This window comes from Strongylocentrotus purpuratus, unplaced genomic scaffold, assembly GCF_000002235.5.
Source record: "Strongylocentrotus purpuratus isolate Spur 01 unplaced genomic scaffold, Spur_5.0 spur5_contig_865, whole genome shotgun sequence".
NCBI lineage: Eukaryota > Metazoa > Echinodermata > Echinoidea > Camarodonta > Strongylocentrotidae > Strongylocentrotus > Strongylocentrotus purpuratus.
The window spans coordinates 862,753-887,388 of NW_022145574.1; the positions used below are offsets into that span (position 1 = coordinate 862,753).

General features: G+C 40.1%; 2 protein-coding genes across 33 annotated transcripts in view; one reads left to right on the forward strand and one right to left on the reverse strand.

Moving 5' to 3' along the window:
• Nucleotides 1-1,730: 1,730 nt before the first annotated feature.
• LOC590790 (mucin-17) overlaps nucleotides 1,731-24,636 on the reverse strand; it is a 75,870-nt gene continuing 52,964 nt past the window's right edge. For 31 of the 32 annotated variants that reach the window (XM_030973280.1, XM_030973218.1, XM_030973263.1 and 28 more), the window contains 22 exons: nucleotides 24,412-24,534; nucleotides 23,989-24,114; nucleotides 23,260-23,394; nucleotides 17,681-17,842; nucleotides 16,647-16,802; nucleotides 15,963-16,082; nucleotides 15,160-15,402; nucleotides 14,535-14,792; nucleotides 13,886-14,140; nucleotides 13,145-13,399; nucleotides 12,410-12,688; nucleotides 11,704-11,979; nucleotides 10,924-11,181; nucleotides 10,289-10,549; nucleotides 9,055-9,315; nucleotides 8,218-8,463; nucleotides 6,686-6,940; nucleotides 6,055-6,303; nucleotides 5,023-5,535; nucleotides 4,272-4,397; nucleotides 3,439-3,543; nucleotides 1,731-2,959 (listed from right to left, as the gene is read on the reverse strand). In XM_030973280.1, the coding sequence (XP_030829140.1) occupies nucleotides 2,730-2,959; nucleotides 3,439-3,543; nucleotides 4,272-4,397; nucleotides 5,023-5,535; nucleotides 6,055-6,303; nucleotides 6,686-6,940; nucleotides 8,218-8,463; nucleotides 9,055-9,315; nucleotides 10,289-10,549; nucleotides 10,924-11,181; nucleotides 11,704-11,979; nucleotides 12,410-12,688; nucleotides 13,145-13,399; nucleotides 13,886-14,140; nucleotides 14,535-14,792; nucleotides 15,160-15,402; nucleotides 15,963-16,082; nucleotides 16,647-16,802; nucleotides 17,681-17,842; nucleotides 23,260-23,394; nucleotides 23,989-24,114; nucleotides 24,412-24,534 (4,892 nt within the window). In that variant the 3' untranslated portion in view covers nucleotides 1,731-2,729. Of the gene's footprint in view, nucleotides 2,960-3,438; nucleotides 3,544-4,271; nucleotides 4,398-5,022; nucleotides 5,536-6,054; nucleotides 6,304-6,685; nucleotides 6,941-7,369; nucleotides 7,420-8,127; nucleotides 8,464-9,054; nucleotides 9,316-10,288; nucleotides 10,550-10,923; nucleotides 11,182-11,703; nucleotides 11,980-12,409; nucleotides 12,689-13,144; nucleotides 13,400-13,885; nucleotides 14,141-14,534; nucleotides 14,793-15,159; nucleotides 15,403-15,962; nucleotides 16,083-16,646; nucleotides 16,803-17,680; nucleotides 17,843-23,259; nucleotides 23,395-23,988; nucleotides 24,115-24,411; nucleotides 24,535-24,636 lie in introns of those variants that run through there. The other variant, XM_030973344.1, reaches the window with a different exon arrangement.
• LOC115919472 lies at nucleotides 18,134-22,097 on the forward strand. The gene is made up of 3 exons (XM_030973384.1): nucleotides 18,134-18,723; nucleotides 19,170-19,273; nucleotides 20,119-22,097. The coding sequence occupies exons 1-3, from the start codon at nucleotides 18,278-18,280 to the stop codon at nucleotides 20,736-20,738; spliced, it is 1,170 nt and encodes a 389-aa protein (XP_030829244.1). The 5' UTR covers nucleotides 18,134-18,277; the 3' UTR covers nucleotides 20,739-22,097.

Consider the following 24,636-nt stretch of genomic DNA (forward strand, 5'->3'; position numbering starts at 1 on the left):
AATTGCTTCTTTTGTTTCGTTTATAGTTACGGGGAGAGAGAAAGAGTGGCAGAAAGAAGGGAAAGGAGAGCTAGATAGTTGAGGGAGAGAGGGAGATCGAGAGAAAGAGGGAGAAAGAGAGAAGAGTACGTGTAAAAGGAAGAGAGAAAAGGTAAATATAAAAGGGAGATGGAATATTAAAGATCGAGAGAGGGGAGAAGAGAAAAAGAGAAAGAGAGAAAGAAAAATCGAGATCGAGAGGAAAAGCCCGAGGGAAGATCGAGGACGGACAGAAATAGAGATCAATTAAGAGAGAGAGAGAGAGAGGGGGAGGGGGGGGGAGGGGGAGAGAAAAGAAGAAGAGAGGCCTAGGATCGAGAAGAGAAAATGATTATAACTCGATAGACATTTGATGATTTGTTTTCCTTCATTTAAAACCATCATATGAAGATTGTCCTCACCCACATTCGGTTTGTTGTTTTTGAATTGTTTTCATGAAGATTTTGTTTTTATAGTTTAGTCGGTAAGAGAAACATTTTTTTATAATGCATTGCATAATGTTTATGGTTATATACACTTTAAACTTTTTTTGTCATGTGCAGGCTCCTAACTCAGGTACTTTGTCCCATTTGCAGGCTCCAAAAATAGAAAGGTTAAATTCCAACGGCATTTGAAATATACTAATTTAGAACTTCCATATAAAAAGCGGGGCTTGAAAATGTCTTAAAGTGGGAAAATAATGACTATTCGTTGTCCAATCGACTTAGGAGCTACAGAGCCAGTGAGTAATAGTCTGATTTTCAGACCATTGTACCGAATAGCTGTACGTTTTATGCTGCACAAAGATTCAATCAGTTTAATTTTGGCCATTACAAAAAGTGGGTTATTGATGTAGACCAATGCTTATGTACCCTTTACAGCTCATTTTATGTATGTTTACCAAAGAAGAAAAAAGCCAGTCAGTCACTCAATAGTGTCTCACAGTGAAGTCTAGCAAGTAAACGGTTTCCTTGCATAATTTGAATATTAGGGCACTGCTAACGTTTAAATGTCGAAGATAGGACAAACATGACATATTCATAATACCTGCAAAGTTCTAGAGAATTTGATATGTTGGCTGCAAAAGGGACATAGATCTTTAAAGATCGTCACCACTACTTGGCCAGAAGGGATTAGACCACACAGAGAGCCATCGAGGTCACTGTGACAGGTGGCTATCTCATTAACTCAGCTCTCATTTAACATAAGAAAAAGAGGATCATGGGGGACCAACAGGCACCGATTAGGGAAGTTTTCTATATAGAGGGAGCAAGTAGCTACAAGTATGGCAGTGTGCCTTTAATACTGAAATTCATGAATTTGAAATGCAAACAAAAGAAAAAGTAGGAAAAGGAGTATTTATACCTACATGTATAAAGCGTTATCTACATCACTACAACAATCACCACCATCATCACCTTAAGTCTCTTCTTCCATCCATTGTTATTTCATGATCTCATAAATTGTGTAAAAGTACTTTTTTTAAATAAACAAATGAAATAAATATGAACTTGAACCATCATGTTCGAATCATCACCATACTCGTCATTATCTCAAAGTCATCATCACCAGTTATCATAACCATTATCACCACTGTCATAACCATCATTAGCATCGTCATTTTCACCAAATCTATCATCAATTTGATCACAACTGCCATAATTTATCACCATCACCATCACAATACAAGAAAAATCAGTACGAACGATATATATGTATATGCTATCAGGCCATTTTTAATTTCATTATATAAATTGAGATATTTTCAAAACTCATATCTATTTGAACACAAACACAAGTCACTAAATGAATTCATATTCCAGATAGCCACAACTTCATGACAAAGATAAAATTTGAAATAAAAAAACAGAATTGATGTAGTTCAATATAAAATTCTGCAATATATATAAATCAATGCAATATAAAACATTATATATTTGGCATTTCTGAAATGCTTTGGTGTTTGCATACTTTGAAAATGGAATATAGTAGGTTCAATATATGATAGCCGGGATTTAAACCCCACGACATCGCTTATAAGCATACCTGAAGCGAAATAAAGTAAAAAATACTTCCAAACATTACTCCCTCCCAACAAAACAACCCAAACATAGCCTTATTTTTCAGTTGGCATTCACTTCTAAGCCGTCAACAATTAGTTTGAAAAAAAACAAATGATCAGTTCTGTCGGAACAAAACCATTATGGCATTTCTAGACTGAATTTCAGAGAGAAAGGCTAGTAAGTGTTCACGGGGAGAGAATATTCTTAGAGTAATCCCAGAGTATTAACACAACATATAATTAACAAATAGTTTCAAGAGACGTAAAAGAAATCGCATCGACATCCAAGCAGCACATTGAAAACGACACCTCCATGTATCAGCATTCCATTACGTCTTATATCAACATGAAACTATGGAACTAAGAATCTACCATTAAGCGTACAGTATTTACAGACATTTATACCACAATACATCGACAAACGAACATTGCAAAATGGCCACAAGATTTGACTTTTGAAAATACTGATTACCGGCCTTTTGAATTCATGTTTTGCATAGAAATATATCAAACTTCTCCTCACATGTACATCCCAATATTTCAATTTCAATAATTTACCATTGGGATTACACAATGGCTCTTTCTAGTGAAGGCATGAAAGCATCAAACTTAGATTAGATTTAGATAAGTCTTGTGAGCAGTGTTCTGTTTATTGAAGGATTGGGATTTCATCTATCTTGCTATGTTGTCGACGAGCCATGCCGATGCGCGGTATGACGTAACAAAGCAACCCAGATAGAGAGATGACGACGACGAGCATAATCGCCATGCAGATTATTACGGACCACAAGAGGGCGCTGTTTCCATTGGACCATTCTTGGATCTCATGTTCGTCAGCATACCTGTTGTGGACGTTAACGTTTGCAGCAGGCATTGTATCTGAAATAGACAAAGGAATCTAGAAGTTATTTCAACTTTCAATGGAAACTTGGTTGACAACTTCAAATAGCATCACAAGACTTTACAACAGTTACTAATGTAATGTGGCGTTTGGCCACTAGTCACTTCGATGGAGTGGGTTAGAAAGACAGCTTTAAAAAACAAAAAAATTTCCAGTTTGTTAGAAATGTTTTTTATTCAAAACTGAGAAATATCAGCCAGAAGAGGGAGTAAAAAAACAAAACAAAGATTTCCGACCAACCCATGTTTTAGCACCTAAAGGGCAATACATCTTTTTTTTTTAGGCCTAACTACGATACAATTATGTTATCATGGTAATTTAGGGATATATCAAATTATTCAAAAATATATTCATATGGACGAAAGTCGGTGGATTAAACCATGGACTAAAGTTAGTCCGCTTTACAGAATACCCGTACTTTGTAAAACAGCTAGTATGGAAGCAGTAGGTGTCTTACCCATCTGACAGAGCACACCAGCGTATCCAATAGGGCATTCACAGGTGGCCGAGGATGTGGCGTCGTCTAGGAGACACATACCACCATTCTGGCAGGGGCAGATGTCTGTATACAGAAAAATAGGCAATATCAGTATAAAACATTCAAATAAAAGATACAAACTACAAATCTTTGCTTTTGCACATGAAAAATAGGTGTATAAGAGCAAAGTCAAGAACAAATTCCATAGTCGATATAATTAATTCAATGGCATGCAAACTTAATGAATGATAATTTTTGCTGATGCCCCACCAGGCTGTCAAGGCCTTCCATGAAAGAGCAACTAGATGTTCCAAGTCGTTATCAATGACGAGTTACAGTAACTGCTATATTAAGCTACTGAAATCATTACATTTGATTTGATTTCCTTACGTTCTTCTAGTTCTTTAAGACCTCTTCGATCATCATCAACCTTGCAGTTAACCCTTGGACCTCGTTCTGTTACAAAATATAGCGATCAAGCTTTTTCAGTAAATGCCCCTATCCTTTGGAATAAATTACCAGCGCATATTCATAATACTCCTTCTCTTGACCAGTTTAAGTCCTTACTGAAAACGCACCTTTTTAATTCATAAATGCTATTATGCAGTTGTGAGTCGGTCAAAAGAGGTGCACACCATTTTATTCTTTGTTTGTTTGTTGTTTTGTTTGATCTTATGTTTGACCTTATGTTTGATCTCATTTTAATTTTTGTTATTATATATGCACGATTTATCATTGATAAAAAGGTTTTATGAAACAAGGCCCATGTCTGATGGATGAACGTCCAAGATAGAAAGAGGACAGGTTCTTACCGCTAAGGTCGAGCATCTCTGCTTCTCTCCTCCTCCTGCCGTTGGCGATACACAGGAATCGGGATGGGATGTAGAAGCACTGTTCACTGGGAGCGCATGGGTTGCTGGAACACGGGTTGGCACCAACTGCAAAAACACACAAATACATGACAATGATTATGATAATACAGTGTAACCTGTACATAAAGACAGCTCAAGGGAAACATGAAATCTTATCTTTAAAGACAAGTTGTCTTTATGTACAGGTTTGACTGTCATAATAATTTTGCCTGTTCCTTTTGAAGCACTTTACCATTAGCTGACCAAAGTGCTTACAGTATCATTATTACCCAGGTCACTGGATTCAATTACTATTCTGCACATTAAAGTGCACATTCTTCGCTCTCTTGGAAGCATTCCTTTTTAGAGTTAATATGCCCCTCAGAGCTTGGGTCGACCAAACGTCAAGTGAACCAATAGTTTGGATGTCAAATTACGTTCACAGCTGCCTAATACGTGGTACACCTTTAACAGGGCTCGATCCACACCAATCTTTCTGGAAGGGGTTCCAAATTGATCCTGTATGGGAGACCCCTATGTATAAAATTGAAAATTTTGGGAGTCCAGATTCAGATTTTCAGTGGCCATGTGTCCCGGGTGCATGTTGGTGTCAAGCCCTGCCTATAAAGACTCATATAGAGAAAGTGGCACTTAAGAGAGGTGGCTGCTAAGCCAGATTAGACTGTAGTGTGGTTACAGACATGGGGTTTACCTTGGACTTCAAATGAGAAACTACAGCTTGCTGTAAGTCCTTGATCATCGCTGAAGGTGTAGGTGACGGTGTTCACTCCAACAGGGAACTCATCTCCTGGTAGGTTGGAGGAGGTCGATGTGACGGATCCAGAGTCGTCCGTCGCAGTGGGTGGAGCGAAGTTGACAATGACGCTGTTGGAAGCGGGTGCAGTGAAATAGATCTGTCCGTTATTGGGGCAGAAGGTGACGATTGGTGCGGAATTGCTGGTGCCGGAGGAGACGACCACGTTGAAGCTGCAGGAGGCATCGTTACCGAAGTTATCGATAGCGGTGTAGGTAACCAAGGTGGTGCCGATTGGGAAGGACGAGCCCGACGGGAAGTTGCTAGAGACAGCGGGGACGCCAAGGTTATCTGTCGCAGTGGGAGGAGTCCAGGTAACGGCGGCGAAGGATGAGCCAGGGTTTGCGGTGGCAGAGATTCCGGTAGGGCAGTTGAAAAGTTCTGGTGGAGTCACATCAACAAGTGCCTCCTCTGAAAGACAGTAATGTTTAGAGAGGATTGTTAGTCTTGCAGATCTTGCCGACTTACGAGATGTACGGTACCAACAATCCTTATATGAAACCCAATATGTACTTTCTACTCAGAAATGATAGTTTTTATCAAATCAAGTTGCCATGTCCTGGTAAATTGAAGGTAGAGATATGCTCATGTAACAGCTGATTCAATAGACTTTCGGTAGCAAGAATACACTTGAATAGGGCACACATAGAACCAAAGTTGGACTTCAGTATCGTGCGCACTCCGTTCTATGGGTTTGTTTGTTACACTTTGTCTTCATAGTCATACTCCTTTATTCTGTAAAATACCTAGAAATTTTTGTTTCACTGATCTTATATATTCCAGCGATGCATAAGATTATCTTTTTTTCCGGTGATTGGTACACTTTAACACATGTATATGTATCCAAGGTTTCTAAAACATTCAACAGTTTTGCTTCTACCTTTCTTTCCTTTCACCCACACTCTCCTCCAAACACAAGTTCCGACCTACCTGAGACGGTGACAAAGAAAGAGCAGGTTCCAGTGTTGCCGCTTAGGTCTGTGGCGGTGTACACCACGTTAGTGGCTCCCACGGCGAAGAAAGATCCAGGGCTCTGAGAGACCACACTGTTGGCTACACCACTGTTGTCCACAGCAATGGGCTCGGTCCAGGTGACGGAAGTTCCGCTGCTACCGAAGGGGACGGTCACGTCGATGTTGCTTGGGCAGTTGAGGAAGGTTGGTCGAGTTCCGTCCGTTCCTGGATGAATCATAATGAAGCAAGAATATCTCTTTAAATGGCATATCGCCTTTATACTTTTCCCCCTATCAGTACTAAGCATATGTCTATATGTCTATGGTACCAACAAAATAATTATAATTAATGTCTCCTTTTAACTCCTACCAATTACACCCTATGGTTGTCTTTCTAATGACCCAACCCTATGCTAACTTACATATCTTTTGCATGCACAGAGTTGCAATTACTATAAAACTCAGTTGAGTTGCAATACATTTTACAGACAGATGTATAGCCTCCTCCTAAACATGTTATGCAGTGGAGTTTACTTCTACTAGTGCTCCTAAATTCATAAAAGACAGAGCCTAGATTTCGTCTCTGCGTTTAATGGAAGCTTACATACCGGTATTGACAAAGATATTGAAGGAACATTCTCCAGAGTTGCCGAGGAAATCGGTTGCTGTGTAAGTGACGGTGCTGGTGCCAATGGCGAAAGAGGAGCCAGAGACGAAGTTGCTGGTGACGGTGGCCACGCCTGAAGCATCGGTAAAGATGGGTTCGCTCCAGGTGGCGACTGCAGAGCTGGCTCCTACTGCAGCATTGACAGTCTGGGATGTAGGGCAGTTGGAGGTGACTGGGCCAACGTTGTCAGTAGCACCTGTAAAGTAAGGGTCAATAGTGAATGAATGAGTTGGTGTCCCTGGAGGTTCATGTGGTCAAATAGTGTAATGTCACATAGTCACATGGGTTTAAATACAGCGCAGGTCAGGGCCCCTGTCTAGTCCTCCAATCAATCCCATGTTTTCAGTCTCCCATCTCTTGAGTACCATTGATATCAACTCTTTATAAGACGGTGCCCTGGTCAGGTTATCTACAATTATACCTGCTACTGGTCAACCTGTAAGCCAGAACAACCTGTAGGTCAAGTCATCTGCTACTAAGCCTTGAACCACACCAGTCTGGTGAGGGGGGAATACAGGACGGACAGGTTCCACGTGAGCCAAGGATCATCCTCCTTGGAAAAGATTAAAGCCTTACCACGTAATTATTTACAATACTGTGCTTTGCACGGACTCAGAAGAAGATGGATGCCCATAGACGCCTACCCCGAATGAATGTAAATAGTAAAAGGTACATGTAGCATACCTGCCAACCTGAGACGAGAAATTAGGAGTAAATTTTTCTGGATGGACTACGAGGTCGCGAACCACCGAAGGATTGGGGTAGTAGCCCGTAGATTGGGGGGGGGGGGGGGGGTACACAGGACTTTAGGGTCTATTTTTTTCTCTCCATTTTAATGGTGCAAATGGGCCTTTTCCTTCAACCTTTTCGCCCCACACATAAACAATTTTTGAAATGTGAACACTCACAAAACTACATGTTTCACTACCCACCTCAGTTAGGAGCCCTATTTTGCAAAGGTATATAGTAGTAGTAATCCAAAATAAATCCGAGGAAGTCCGGTAAATAACAAGCTTCCACGATCGCAGTCATCGCACAAGCATTGAAGAAAACATGCCAATGTATACAGTGTTTATGCACGGCGTATCAACTGCACATGTAATATAAATACACGTGGGCTGTACGCAGGTATGAATGAACATCCCCAAATTGCTGATGTGAGATGCTTGTAGGATACTTACAGGACAGAATGGACATTTTGCCATTGAAAATGGCGGACGCACACACAAAATATTAATTTTTTTAAAAATTATTAAAAAAAAAAAAAAAAAAAAAAATTAAAATTAAAAAAATCGGAGTTTTGAGGCATGCACTTGGAATTCGGAGTTGGTATGAAAAATGCGGAGAAACTCCGCCTAAATCGGGGTGGTTGGCAGGTATGATGTAGGTATTGGCAGGAGAGCACAACACACTTTGGACATGCCGAAGAGCTACTTAAGGGCAGAAATTGCTGACAAATCAACATTAACTGACCTATGACTGTAACAGAGAACTGGCAAGTGTCTTGGTTGCCTGAGCTGTCCGTAGCAGTGTAGGTCACAGTGCTCACGCCGATCGGGAATACGGTTCCGGAGCTGAAGTCACTATTGATCGACACGAAGTCACCAGAGTTATCAGAAGCAGTCGGTGCTGACCATGTAGCTACAGCGCCTTGGGCATTTTGAGAGGCAAATACGGTTTGGTCTGAAGGACAGTTGGACAGGACTGGAGCTGTGTTGTCTGAGGAAAAACAAAAAGTTTATGAAAATAATATTAAGAGCTTTGCCACACATACAATTATGCACAAAACAGGTACGAAATGAAAATCAAAGACTATTGTGAATTTGCTCCAGAATAGGTTTAGTGTTAGGTTTCTTTGCTCCAGAATTAAGGTTTAGAATTATGTTAAGGTAGCGTAGCGAAATGAAGTGGCATGAAAAGAGTGTCCGGAGCGCAAAATGCATAATTGTTGAAAATAATCAGTTTATCACACAAAGGTAGAACCACATCTTGGGGGTATTGAGCTGATAAATACATGTATTACCTTGATTTGGCTTAATGTTACCTATCATGCCTCCTGCATTGCAGATGCATCTTTTTGTGCCCCTCCATTTCACTAAGCCACCTAATGTAGGACATTAGACATGGTGGACTTGTAGGAGTACATGTGTTAAGGAATTTACTGTAGTGCTTTGTCCACACACCATTTCTGCACTATATGGCACTCATTGCAGCCAATATTCTCACTTGTATCATCCCAGTATCTTCCTGAGGGAGCTGTTAGGGATTACTCAATCAAGAATCAATTACAGGAGTCTCTACAGGACTTACCACCGGAAGACAAGACAATGATGTCGAAGCTGCAGGTGACAAAGTTCCCAGTGGGATCGGTAGCCGTGTAAGTGACCTGGGTAGATCCAATAGCAAAGGAACTGCCTGGTGGTCGGTTGACCGTCAGGGTAGCGGAGCCAGAGTTGTCTGATGCCACAGGAGCAAGCCATGAAACCACAGTGGTCGAGCTACCAGGGCTGGCGTTGGCAACGATGTTGGTTGGACAGCCGTTCAGGACGGGGTTCTCCCTGTCGATGACCACTGTGATAAAGAAATCGGATAAAAAATGATGTCAGATGTCAAACTGCTCACGAAACAGACTACTTAACTAGCAACATGTGGAAGAATTTAAACCAAACAGTTGCTGTAATAAAGTGCTAACGTCATAATCACTTGTCGTCCAGGTTACTAAATACTGGTTCTAAATAGAGCCTGTCTATGAGATTCACTGTAAAATCATTCAAACAACAAGCTAGAGCAGGGCAAATTTAGTGTTTGGCACTGCTGTGACCACCATATCATTTGTTTAGCACAAATTTGGAACCAGCAACCTTCAGCATGTCCACACACAAAACAATTTATCGCGAAACTCTATAACGAAACGTCGTATAAAGAATCATAGTATAAATTTCAAAGTGTCCACACACAAGAAACTTCATATAAATAATCATCGCATAAATTCAAGGATGTCCATAAACAGAAGAAAGTAATCCTGAAACTCTACAGTCTGGTCTCTTTTCGCTCGAGGTCACATTAAGCCCCGCCCAGTTAGTTACACTAGTTACACTCCCCCTGTCCACACACAACATTTTCGTGATTAGGCGTGATTCTTTATTGAGTTTCAGTTCGAAACGATGCCCAAACCTGCATTTCGTTAGACTAGTTTCGTTATACGACGTATCGTTAGTGAGCGTCCACACACACAATTTCATCGTAAAACTATCGTGAAACGGTATCACTATCGCGAAACGGTATAGCTAATCACAGAAAATGTTGTGTGTGGACAGGGGGTGTGACAACTTGGCCAGTATGACGTCACACATCGGTACTCTATACATAATGGGTAATTTCAAATGGCTTGCCAGCAAGGATTCACAATAATGTCGTACACTCCCAAAATAAATATTTAGAATCATTAACCCATTGCTTACTGGAACCTGGTGGTCCCTGTGTTAAGTCTATGGGAATTAGATAATGCAGTAGTCAACGGGTTAAAGGAAGGACAATCACTAACCTCCACTTGAAGTGACGGTGACCTCAAAGCTGCAGGTCGAGTAGAAACCAGCACTATCGATAAGGTTATAGAAGACCAGGTAAGTACCAACGTCAAAGGAATCACCAGGCGAGTAGTTGCTGACTGCTGTGATGGGTTCTGAGGCATCGGTAGCGGTAGGGACGTCCCAGGAGGCCGTAGCACTGCTGGCACCCGACGCAGCCTGGACGAAGACGTTGCTGGGACAGAATGTGATCTCTGGGGCAGTAGTGTCGCTGCCGTCTGTGATGGAGGTCAAATTCAGATGAAATTTTATTTATTAATGCAATGAAAATTAGGCCCGAGATATTACATAAAGTGAAAATCTGGGTTCAACTATGGACAAAGAACTTTATCTCATGTTCACTTAGTTGAAAGAACTAACCTTGAACCCAATTCCAACCCTAATCTTACTCTTACATTTCAACAAAATAAATTCTGGAGAAAAAATTTGTCAACCTTGAGAGATGTGTGTTGAAGGATATGTCTAAAAAGGCTACCTGTCAACAGTGGCCACTTTCTGTTTCCCTTTGGTGGGCTTAGACAAAATTGACCGTATCTATTACAGCACTGGCCTATCCAAGCACCTGTTCATCAAGGGAAAGAAATTAACTCACCGGTAACATAGATTGAGAACGCGCAGGTGGCGGAATTCCCGTTGACATCCTCGAACTCATAGATGATTGGAGTGACGCCAAGCTGGAAGAAACCGCTGGGGCTGAATGGCCCGCCCACCCGGGTGACGGCACCAACAGAAGAGGTGGCGGTGGGTTCTTCCCAGTCTACGAAGGCAAAGGTTCCGAAGGGCAGAGATGCAGCGAGGGCTACAGGGCAGTTGGCGATTACAATGTCAGATCCTGGGACGACAACATTGGCTGAAAAGACGAGATGAGAAGATAATGTAAGCGGAAAGAGTAGTGATCTTAGAATACATGTTTACTGTCCGTTTGGAGCCACATAGGCATCAACTCTGTGTTACAGTAATGTCCTTAAGGCTACCAAAAAAATTGCTAATGGACGAGTGGATTAAGGCAAGGTATAAATTATTAACTAGCAAGTCTCTTCACTAGGTAACAATAACTTTGGTTGTTAATTTTTAGGCATAGGAGACAAACACCTACACAAGGATTCAATTCCAGAGTTTTGACTGCACTGTGACATGTCCTACACATCTCAGTTTGTGTACTATCCAAATTAAGAGTGACGTTATAAAAGGGGAATTTAGAAACTTGGGAACATATTGTTTAGGCATTATTTTGCCCTTTACAAATTATTAATTCAATTCAATTTCATGTAAGGTAAAGTAATATCTGTGTCTGTTGATAAATCATAACAAACCAGTTGACTAGCAAACTGTTTTACATTTTTAAAAGTAAAACCCCAAAACTATGTCTTACAGGTTGTAATGGATTCCACAACGGACTGGCTCGAGCCAAAGTTGTTGAAAGCCTGGAGGGAGACGAAGTAGAGGGTGTCAGGTGCCAGGTTGCTGAAGGTATACCCAGTTGACCCGGGGGAGAGGGTAGCCGTCACGTCATTGGCGCTGGATGTGGTACCAAGACCAATGGAGTAGCCAGTGATGTCCCCAGAGGCGGCATCAAAGAAGACGACGACAGAGTTCTCGTTGGGGGAAAGGCGGATGTTGGATGGAGATGAAGGTGGCTGGCCTTGCTCTGTAGAGGCAGAAATTGATGTGAAAGAGATCAATTGATGATGCAATAGACCAGAGGGCGTTTTACAAAACTTGTCATTAGTGACAAATGACAGTTTTTGTTATCAGCTACTGAAATTCTTACTTCTGATTGGTTATCAACAGATTTGTCACTGATTTTTGTCATTTGTCATTGAAAAAAAGCTTTGTGAAACGGGTTCCAGTTCGTAGTAAGCACATGGTACAAATAACTCTAAATATCAAAAGATCTTTTACACATGGAGAAGCCTTCCCACTTCACACATTTTAGACTTATTCAAGGCGTTTCATGAATAAATTTGTTTACCCTCTTGATTTTACCACATTGATTTACAAGTTTAAAAAAGCTTCTTTTTTTGTGCAGCTTTTTACCTCACCATGAAGCCTTACAAAGAGGTAAATATAGCACATACCTGGACTGGTTGTAGTCGATGCTGATACGGGGTTGCTAGATCCAGTGTTGCCGTTGGCGGTCAGAGTGACAGTGTAAGAGGTAGCAGGGTTGAGGCCAGTGATTGTGTAAGAGCTGGAGGATTGCGGTAGGGTCTCGGTGTTGACAGTGGAACCACCGCTGACGGTGATCTGGTAACTGTTGAAAGCACCGTTGGGCGGCGACCAGGTTGCTGTGATGGTGCTGGTGCCAGGGGAAAGGTTTAGGTTAGATGGTGCAGGGGTCTCGTTCACGTTGGTTCCTGGAGAGAGAACATTTTTAAATAAAAAAGTCATCTTTAAAGGGAAAGTCTACCCCGATATTAATTTTGTTTCAATAGATGCAGGAATAAATGTTCTTGATACAGGGATTGAATAGAAACATCCTTGAGGGTGCATGATTGAATTCAAAATTTTCAAATGAATAATAAAATGGCAAATAAATCAATTAAGATAAATAACTTTAGGCCTACCAAACCGGTTGAATCTGCATTTGCGTGTCAAGCACAAGGTTGCAGATAAGGCATAGATAGAAAATACACTCCAATGTTTGGACTTTTCAGCAATCGAAGCAAAGTACAAATGTTAGAAATTTGAAATAATTAGTATACGTGTATTTCTGCTACAGAAAACAATTTCTTTTTCCTGGTATTCAACAAGTTAATTTTGATTGTTGATTTGATGAGAGTGTACAAATAAAACTGAAGTTTGAGACCTACCTGTAACAATGACATTGAAGAGGCACCTAGCTTCATTTCCTGCAAGGTCGGTGAATGTGTAGGTCACTGTCGTGGTACCGATCGGGAAGACTGCTCCAGGGCTGTAGTTGCTGGTGGAGCTCACGGAGCCGGACTCGTCGGAAGCAGTAGGGACTGTCCAAGATACGGAGGCGCCTGTGGCGCTGGCTGCGGCAAGGGCGGTGACGGCGCCTTCAGGGCAGTTTGAGATGGTGGGTGGCCTTACGTCACCTCCAGCTGCGAGAGAAAGACGAATGACAGAATGAGATATTTCTCATCAATTTAATCCTCGTCATTATCCAATATTTCTGTGAAAATGGAAGTTGAAGAATTTGCCCTCGAACACTTGCAAGTTGTGCAAGAGATAACTAACAGACATTCTTTAATCAGAATGTTATGAAACCAACTATTTTTCCTTATATTTTCCTCTCAAATTTGTAATTTCCCGACTTGGAATGAAAGGAAAGTGATTTCATGAAATACAGTCCATCCCTTCTTAGTGGCCACCTCTCTATAAAGGCCATATGACTATAGAGGTGATGTAGTTGGTCTCACTTGGGAAAGAAAATGTATGTTGTAGAACCTGTCTATGAAGGCCACTTTAATATTCGGTTTCCCTTGTGTGACCTTAATAGACTGGTTTGACAGGTGGTTTGACAGGTGGTTTGACAGGTGGTTTGACAGGTGGTTTGACAGGAATAGTGGGGAAGAAGTACAACTTACAGACAACTTGCATGTTGAAGGTACAGTCACTGGTCAAGCCAGCGTTATCGGTGAAAGTATAGGTCACTGTGTAGGATCCTACAGCAAAGGACTGGCCAGGAAGGTAGTTGGAATTGACCGATGGTGAGAAACCAGAGTCGTCGACGGCGGTGGGTGCGGGGAAGTTGACGACAACTTCGTCAGCACCTAGGGTCGAGTAGACAAGCGAGCCGGAGGGGCAGAAGGTGACGGTCGGGGACTGGTTGATGAGCTCAACTGTAAAGAACAAGAACAGGAGAGATTGGTCAAGTCAAAGACACATAATCTCTGCTTCTCAACTGAGAATTTGACACTTTTATTTGTCTAGCCAGTGTCATCAATCACTAAGAATAAACTTCAGATTTACAGACAGGTTTCTTCATTAATTTCTTTATAATCAGTGGCTTTTAGAGTAACTGCATTTTGCTATTCTGATAGTGAAGTTTGATCAGGAAAGATCTAAGCGCAGAAATAAGATTGAATATCTTAATTTCTACACAAATAGAACATTTAAGATTCAAGGTATCCCTGAAGAATAGGTATGTATCTACCAACAACACGGTTTACTGATACATTATGCTAATAAAAGCATTTCTCACATGTTTCCCTGTCAAAGGGAAAGAATACTTACCAACAACCCTGACAGAGAAAGTACAAGTGTTCTGGTTTCCTGCATCATCGGTGAAGGTGTAGGCAACAACAGTTTCACCCACTGGGAAGCTCTGGCCAGGGCTGTAGTTGTTGGAGACCCTGACGGCGGTTCCGCTGTCATCGGTGGCTGAGGGCTCGATCCAGGATACCTGGGCGTTGGTGCTACCTCCGGTGGCCTGGGCGACTGTGGTGGATGGGCAGTTCTGGACGACAGGTGGTACGTTGTCGGTCTCTGCCACTGTGGATAGAAAGATTAAAAAGGCATGATGTATTGCCAATTGTTTTTAATTTAGTTCAGTCATGCCAAATTGCTTCTGTGCCATGGGCAACACATCCCATCTATTAGAATATATCAACGGTGTATGTTTGCACTAAGAAGAGTAGATTTTAATTCCTGACTTTCCTGAAGATTGTTCCCAAGATAAGCCATTAAAGTCTAATCCAAACAATGAATTACACTCCACATTTAACTAAGATGGGCATTGAGCTTTAATATCAGCCATCTTTTTGTTATTGTGTGAAATCTTCAATATGATTTTCATGTATAAACATGTATGTTCAGGAATGAAACAATTATACTAAGAGTAAGTCTGTGTTCCACTTACATGTGACAGTGACAAAGAAGGAACATCTAGCCAGGTTTGCGCTGTTATCAGAGAAGACGTAGGTGACAGCAGTGTCTCCCAACTGGAAGAAAGATCCAGGAACGTGAGATCGCAGGAAACGCTGCGTGGTGCCGGCATCTGTAGCGGTTGGCTCGAGCCAGGAGACCGAGACACCGCTTCCAGATGAGATGGTACGGGTGATGTCCTCGGGACAGTTGGAGATGGTTGGTGGTTCATTGTCACCTGTACAGAGAGGATGCAGTTGGTCAAAATATTGGTGTGCCACAAGGTTCTTTTGTAGGACCTTTATATCATTATTTGTGCCCCCATATATAAGTTATGGCTTCTTTCCAGAATTCTGCTTTACCATCCTGTCAAGAAGGTTAAATAATCAGCCTCCCCATGGTCTAAATTATTATTCAAGTTGTTCAATTCAATATACTGGTGGCTCCTCATTAGAGCTCTTGCCATTTAAATCCTACCCACACATAGGAGGTCAACGACAAAGGTCAATATGAAAGGCCTGCAACAACAAGACCGTTGGTGTACACAAATGTATGGTTCGTGTCAAAATTACCGGTCATACCAGTATTCATGCCATCAGAAAAATACGACGAAACTCTTTAATAATCAGGGCCAGTGTCCGGTATGAAATACCATCAAAGGTAGTGCCCTTTACATTTACTTGTACTTCGTACATAAGTCCAATGAAGGACCTTAGTCGTCCCCACCTTTTTTCTATTTCACTCTCACTCCATATTCAGTCACATTTTGTTTCAAGCTGTCAAGCATGGTTTACTTACCCTGTGCGACCTCGCAGGTAGTTCCGAAGAAACCGGCTGGGCAGTCGCATTCGAAGTAGGTATTGGAGGGATTGCAGATACCACCGTTCTCACATGGACCACTGGCACATGGGTTGGCAGCTGGAAAATACAAAGATAATCTTATATCATTGCATGAATTTCAAGGCAACAGTACAGCATACTTAGCGAAAAAAAGAGCAAACTATTTCCGATACGCCTCAATATTATTGAACAATTTCCAAAAGTGTTTTCAATCAATTTTTCCCTTTTGTATATGAATGTAGTACTAGCTTGATTTACGTCGTTGCTGAATGAATACAAGACAATTTAATTATTTTCCTGAACAGTGATTTCTCCTTTCTGAATAGAATCTTTTTCAAAATGGTAAAGATACAGAGAAGAAAAAAACAGAAAGCATAAAAAGAAACCAAGGGAAAACGGATAATATCAGGAGGTAAAAGAAAAGAATGTGAGGAAAGGAAAAAAAAGATATGTAAGGAAAACAGAACAAAGTGGGATAAAAAAAGAGAGAAGAGGAGAGAGAGAGAGAGAGGAGAAGAGAGAGAGAGAGAGGAGAAGAGAGAGAGAGAGGAGAAGTGAGAGAGAGAGAGAGGGGAAGAGGAGAAAAGAGAGAGGAAGAAAGAGGAGGCAGAGAGAGAGAGATAGGAGGAAAGCTGTACTTACATGGCGTTTCACAAGTATGTCCAGTCCATCCAATAGGGCAATCACAATAGTAATCCATGTCCTGTGAAAAGCTCTGATACATGTTCTTACATGCTCCACCATTCTGGCAGGCCAACTCAGTACCAATGGTACATACATCCAATAATGGATTGGCAGCTGTAGAGAAAACAATAAAACGTAATGATTAATCCATTAAAACCTGCCTTCGTTGGTCTAGGTCTGTTTGACTAAGGTCTATCATGTCTGTCGCTTTGTCACGCAGTGACACTCCTGGCACTATCCTGGCATTATTTTCGCCCGTCGTTCATAAATTAATACACTGCAGATACGAACAGCAAGACTTCAATAGAGTAAAAATGATATAACCAAAGGAACCAAAAATATATAACAATGCACACAGAACCCAAGTAGAACTTGGGGTCTGCTTTATGCTAGCACTTACGCATGTGCCAAGTAGTCTTTTATCTTAATTGAGAGCATATTTGAAAACTCTCTTCACAGTAGTAATATTTGAAGCTCGTACATGTATTTCAAATAAAGTATTACGACATGGAATTACTAATAACATACAACACAAAATGTTTCTTTCCGATTGGTACACTTTATTAATGCATTAGTTTTGGTACACAAAATGTTTCTTTCCGATTGGTACACTTTATTAATGCATTATTCATACACAAGTGTTGTATATGGTTTTTATGGCGCAGAGGAAAATATATTGATTTAGTATTACAATTCAATAAATATGTAGCAACGAAAATAATAAGCAAATACTTTTGGTTTATGTTAAAATACAGACTAGAAGTAGAGGAAAATAAACTAAGACAACAGATGTAAATACTACTAAGTGGAGGAAGATAATTACTGATTTACAGGAAATATTATTTGATCTCATTTAAACATGTGATTAAGTATTAAGTATTTATGTATGATGTTATCTGGATAAATATTTATTTCAACAAAAAATAGAAAAATACACGTCTAATCCTGTCCTCTCTAGCTCTTGTGGTAGATTGGACAATGTCAATGCTTACCTGTGGTAGATCCACAGTTTGGTCCAGTGTATCCTGTCTCACAGATGCAGGTGTACTGGGGTAGATAGAAGTTAGTTCCGGTGTTGCTATCGTAGCTGTTCACACAGGTGGCTCCGTTCTGGCATGGTGAAGAGTTGCATGGGTCCTGACCTGGAGCGTTGGCTAGATTACAACAGATATAGTAGAAAGAATATTAGAAACTTGTTGGAAGAGAGAAAACGTTCTCAGATTACTGGGTTAAACTAAGAGCAAATGCAATGTACATAAATTTTGATCCTCGATAATCAATGCCTAGTACAAAACCTGATAAGATTAACAAAACAATATGGGTGGTATTCCATACTCTTTTCATCAAAGTCTTTGGTAGATTATCTTTGTCATGAATATTGGAGGAAGATGAAACCGAGCATTCCAAAAAAGTATGAACTAAAATTTTTGTTTAGTCTGGACTTATAGACCGCGGGCCGAGGTGCATTTTCTTTTCATCTCGTGCCTCAAATTTGTATCTAGCTGTATTTTGGTCAACATGTTTAAAAATATTTATTACAGTCACATCTGAAACTCGTCAGTAACAAAACTTGCACATTTTCTGAAAATATGAAAAAACAAAAAACAAATTTGAGACAATTTTTCACTTTCTACGGTAAGAATGACCAATCACAATACGTTGCTGATAGCATGATGTGTGGAGTGACTGGCTTTTGGCCAATCATATTCTTTGTTTTATGCGCACGCCTATGCGACTTTTACTGTGCACTGCGACTTTCACTGTGTACTATGGCGACTTCTGAGTCGTTTGATGCCAGTGAGACGGACAATTCTGAGGCTGGTGAATCCACTTTCTGTTCCATACATGTCATCGATACTCAGAGCAAGATTATACCATTTAGTGATAAAAGCTATCAAAAGTGTAAGGAGTGTGCAGCTAAGTGGGTAATCGTGGAAGAGAGTTTAGAAAGTGAAGTTGCAGAGAAGTTGCAAGAACACGTACACGAAAGTGAAGGTGTGGGACAAGTCGGTCTTCAGTCATCGACAACAAGCAGGTAAGTTATCACCTAATATATTGGTATAGATCTAGATATCTAGGCCTGCATGAAATGAAAAGTGTTCACATTTTCCCCGAAATAAAAATTGCACTTGAAAAAAGAGCAGAAATTACAAATTTGGTCTAGAGTAGTAGAGAACAGACTAGATCTAGACCTCTCATCTACTATGTCTATGGTCCTGGATTACAGGATAGATTTTCTAGGTCTAGATCTACTACTACTAGACCCTGTCCCTACTACTACTGTCTAGACCCTCTACTTTTTTTCGTCTACAGATAAATTATAAAATAGTCTAATTCTTGACTCTTGCTTGTGTCAAGAAATTAAGCCATTTACATAGGCCTAACTACTTAAACTAGGTCCAGCAGTTCTTGTATTTTAGCAGATTGAACTTTAATAGAAATTATTTATTAGTCTACATCTCTCACATTTTCTTTTACTAGGGAGCACCATACTCGGCTTCGAGGATATCATGCTGAATGTTACCGACACTTTTGCAACGTAACGACAATCAGTAGAGCATTGACAAGACTTCAGAAGAAGAGAGGTAATAAACAATGATTAAATGCTGCTAAAATAATTTAAACAGTACAGTACAAAGACAAAGAAGAGAAGGAGAGTGTTTGATCTGTGCGTGTGTGAGGCAGTGCAAAAGAAGACACCGGTAGGTGCAATTGTGCAATAATTGTTCTGCATCTACACATTTAGATCTACTGGCGATTTCAAGTTCAGTGTCAAAAGCCACAACACTGAACTTGAAATGCGGCTGGTGTTGGAATTGACCTCGGAAAATATGTTGTTGAATGTTGTCTGCTGAACCGAGTATCATGGTTCGCTTTGACGATTTATTTGTTATTTCCCTATTCCCCAACACAAATCGCCTAGAGATTGGGAAATTTGTGATTTGAAGTTCGGTGTTGGTGTTGGTGATCTTAAGATCATGAACCAAATGATAACGTCACAGCAAAGTTAAGCGAAATCCAATTTACAGTCAAAATGTTTTACAAATCATCAGAGCTATATATGTGTCTATTTTCTAAAGATTAATAACATTTTCTCTTTTGATTTGAAAATACGATTTTAGATTTTACATCCTGTTTGATGAAATTTGAATGCCATTTCTCACTGATTTCACTTTCGTTGTATAGCCTTTTCGCTTGAAATCGTGAGTGGATCACATAAAAGGCGTGACATCACTCAGTATTGAGCTATTTCTCAAGTACAGTCAGTGTTGGAGCTTGGTTCAGCAGCTTGATCCACACTTTCAACACCAACACCACATTGAGTTATATATTCAGAAAATCAGAATGATTTTGATAAAATTGGTTTTAATCAGTATTTTTTCCCCTGTCTGTTCCTTTCTTCCTTCTCTTTTTCTTGTTAAACCCACAGATGCTGAGAAGACATCTACAGAAGATCCAGAGGAAGTGTCAGCAAGTGAGGATGCCCCTGCACCCAAGAGACTGCTGCGGTCGAGAGTATCCCATGAAAATCAACCCTCTACCAGCCATGACTTTGATAAGCCGCATGTATTGCCAGTCCATTGCATTATCTGCAAAGGAGCTAAGTATATCCGCGAACAGTCTTCTGGTAAACGGAAGGTAGAAAAATTAATTCTTTGTGAAAGAAAAGATGGGGGGCATCTGTTAGAGGCCGCTTTATTAAAGCAAGATGAACAATTGCTTTTACACATACGTGGGAAAGATCTTGTTGCAATAGAAGTAAGGTACCATAAATCGTGCTATTACAGGTATACAAAAGTTGTGAAGAGATGTAATACTTATAAACAGGATACTCAGCAAACAGTAATATATGATAAGTCATACTCTAGTTTCTGCAAAAAGGTAATTGAGGAAAGGATAATGAAAAATAAGGAGATCCTTAGGCTGACTAAGCTGAACCAACTCTTCATCAAGGAAGTCAGGGGAGTTGAAGGATTAGATGCCTCCTCCTTCAAAACCTACCGATTGAAAGCACGATTGAAATCCTGCAAAAACAGGGTAAAGATATGAATATACCAATTTCTGTTCAAACACAGTTGTTTGGGACAACTAAGGTCACACTTGTATGATGTTGTATTTTACTGTTCATGTGATTTATATGAAAACTTTAGAGATTGATGAGGCTTAAAAATTTATAACCACTTTGAATATATAGTCATTTACAGTATTTGTGAGGTCAATGTATATACTTCCAGCAAAATGTTTTTGATGCCCAAGTCTAGTAGTGGTTTATTGACTGCACTGCACATTCAATTGTTTATGGTACATAGTCATTTAGACAAACATAACATGAATCCATTGTTACCATGTTTCACTCAGGTGTACATGTACATGTAAATGGGTACCCATCTAACCAGAGCAGTACATATTTTGTTGCTAGGTATTACTACATGCAGGTAAAGAGAAGTGTCATAAAGCATAACAAGTGCTCTATAAACAGGAACCAATATTTTATTTTGAAAATTCCTGATACATGTTGAGTAATGGTCATTCCCTTTGTCATTCTGGAAAGTATTTGTTCTTCATGTATTTTTTTTTCATCATGACTTGACACTGAAAGTTGTTTCTCAATATGTTAATGTAAGGGAAGAAAATACTTGTAGATGTCGGGAGATAAATGTGTTTTTTGCCTCTATTCACTGCTAAATAAATACATTGTACCATTGTAGGTATAGATTTGAACTGGACATGTAAGTATTTTGTTCCATTGTGAAAAAATATTCTAATTGTGCACTATCGGAGGATTGAGATTAAGTAGTTCACAATTTTGTAAATACCATGATTAGTAATTGAAATGTATTCACGTTTAAGTTTATGTTTTATGCTGTACAAATGTGGGTATCTGGCAATTCTTGTTTTTGTCATCAACGTAATGGAGGGAAAATATTGTTAAAAATATAATTAAATCATCAAATCATCAAAGGCAAGTAGCAAGGAAGTTGATTTATGTCTGGTTTCCATGCCTTGTATGAATCAATGATGGATTTTCTCCCTCTAACAGTACACAATGATATTGAACATTTGAAAGTCATTGTATGAATTAATTCTCTGTATTGCTAGTACAGTAGACTTATACTTGTTCAAAATCTGTTGGGGCAGTTTAATAGATTTGGTATTAAGGAATGAGTTTGATCATTGTTATGAAAAAAACAAAAACAAAACTGCCTGGAAATTTCCTTTAAGAGCCAGAAAAGTGTACCTCATCATGAATACAATTTATTTTTCTTACAATGAATCTACTTCATACTATGCATTACGTCTACTGCCCCCCCCCCCCCCACCCCATTGTCAAAACTTCCTGTGATTTTGCAATGTATTTGAGATACATGTAGTTAAAAGATGATTAAAAATATTGATTGAATATGGAAATTTTGGCTTATCTATCTTGACACCTGTTCAAATTGTGTTTTAATGTAAATTAATTTATTGGATTGTTTGTGTGTGTGTGTATGCACTGTATATATATATATATATAGAGAGAGAGAGAGAGAGAGAGAGAGAGAGGGGGGGGCAGACATACAGCCAGAGAGAGAGAGAGAGGGGGGGGGGCAGACATACAGCCAGAGAGAGAGAGAGGGTGAAGTTTTCAGTATAAGTGTGGGGGGTGCTATATTTGTGATGGGATACCGAAGGATGGTTCAAGTTGTGTAGTAAGTGATGAATACTGGTAGTCAAAATGCATTGAAACCATGATTATACTCATTAAAAGATGTGCATCCTCATGTGCACACATTGATATCCCCCCAAACAAATAAAAACAAAAATGAATAAATACATAAATAAAAGTACCACAGTCTACCAAAGTCCCCATTATCTCCTGACCCCCCCCCCCCCCCTCTTTTCCACTTCTCTCCCCTCTCTATTAATCTCTCTCTTTATTTATCTCTATTTATTTTCAAGATTGTTTTTGTTTGTTGTTTAATCAAAGGGGGAAGTCCATCCTGAATAGAAGCAGAAAAAAGTTACATTGTGGAGTTGTCGAGTTGTGTTTCATTAATCACACCTTCAAAAATTGATAACTTGCTTACTTTCAAAACTTGCTGAAAACTTTCACTGTCGTCTTCCTTTCATTTTTCTGACTTTATTTAAACTAAAATATTTGTTAGGATGGACTTAACCTTTAAATAAAGAAAAATATAACACCAACCATTCCAAGACAGACTTGGGTGTTATTCCCTGGGTGAAACAAAACCTCCAAGTCCAATAAAATCCTGTGGAACCCATTAGCACAACACAGATCTCAAGATTTGAACACAAGAGGGCGCTGTAACTTTTTTAAATTAGCATAATTAATTAATGTGCAACTTATTGCACTGACGAGTTATCAATTGTTATTCAATGATTTTTGTTCTATTGAGTAACAAAAATTTAGGTATATACAAGAGTTGAGGCACGAAAATGAAAAATAAGCCACATATTTGATCTATGGCCCGCGGTCTATTAGTCCTGGCACAATTTAAAGAACACCACCCTATATTGCTAGGTGGTTGCGTTCAGACAGAGTACCAAGGTACAACTGTCAGCATCTTACCTGTAGGAGTCTGGCAGTTGATTCCAGTGTAACCACTTCTACACAGACAGGTGTAGTCGTTGGAGTCAATGTTGACGCACGTGGCACCGTTGGCACATGGGAAGTTGTTGCATGGATTGGTGTTGACGATGGTGACTGCAAAGAGAGGAAGGGATTTCAATTAGGTCAGCTTAACTTATTATATCCAAATTGAAGAATTTCTTATCCATTTGGTTTGATTTTAATAACACATTTGGAAATGAGATCAATATAACCTTAGTCATTAACAGGTTAGTTCCAAGAAAAGTGTACATTGTAAAGTCTTGTGCCTGTAGAAAAAGATGGGCAACATTGGAAAATATGTCCAAATGATTGAAAAAGTATAAACGGTGATAAATTGAGGGGAAGAGGAAGGGAGAGAGGGGGAGAAAGAGGGAGAGGGGGAGGGAGAGGAGAGAGGGGGAGGGAGAGGAGAGAGGGGGAGGGAGAGGAGAGAGGGGGAGGGAGAGGAGAGGGGGAGGGAGAGGAGACAGGGGGAGGGAGAGGGGAGGGAGAGGGGAGGGAGAGGGGAGGGAGAGGGGAGGGAGAGGAGAGGGGAGGGAGAGGGGAGGGAGAGGGGAGGGAGAGGGGCAGGCAGGGAGGGAACAGAAAGAGGAGAGAGGGACAAAGGGAGGGGAAAGAGAGGGAAGGGCTCTGAGAGGGGAAAGAGAGAGGGAGAGAAACAGACAGACAGAACGGTCAGACACTTACCATCCTCACAGTTCACCCCTGCGAATCCATTTTGACATGTACATTGGTATCCAGAGCACACTCCAGCAATTGCTGAGCAGACTCCGCCATTCTGACATGGGCTGTTCTCACATGGTGATGTGATAGCTGAGGAAAAATACAATGGTATAAAATTTGAATATAATCATTAAGGAATATTGAGCTTATATTGATCATGTTAAATAATTTGATTGTAACAGTAGATGGTGGCGTTTTAATTGTAATAAAAGATTTATTAGGTGCCAAATCCACATGAAATCAGATCAAGGTGCATCAAAAGATGAAATATCACATAATTGTTAAGTAGGGCATTATCTACCTTCCCTATGCTATCCAAACTATTAAAACACTTTGACAAAACGTTTCTAGGTCAAATTCAAGAACGTTGAGCCAAGGTTTACTTACGATCTTCGCAGTTGAATCCAGTAAAGCATCCAACGCACTCGCAGGTGTATGAGTAACAGTTGTCACCCAGGACGTTACACTGAGCATTGTTCAGACATGGGCTGGGGCTGCATGGATCACGCACTGATGATAAACAAAAGTATACATATGTGAATGGAATGGTTCATAAATAAAGTAAATTGTATAATATGCCAATATTGCAAAATTATTTTTCTCGTTCTAAAA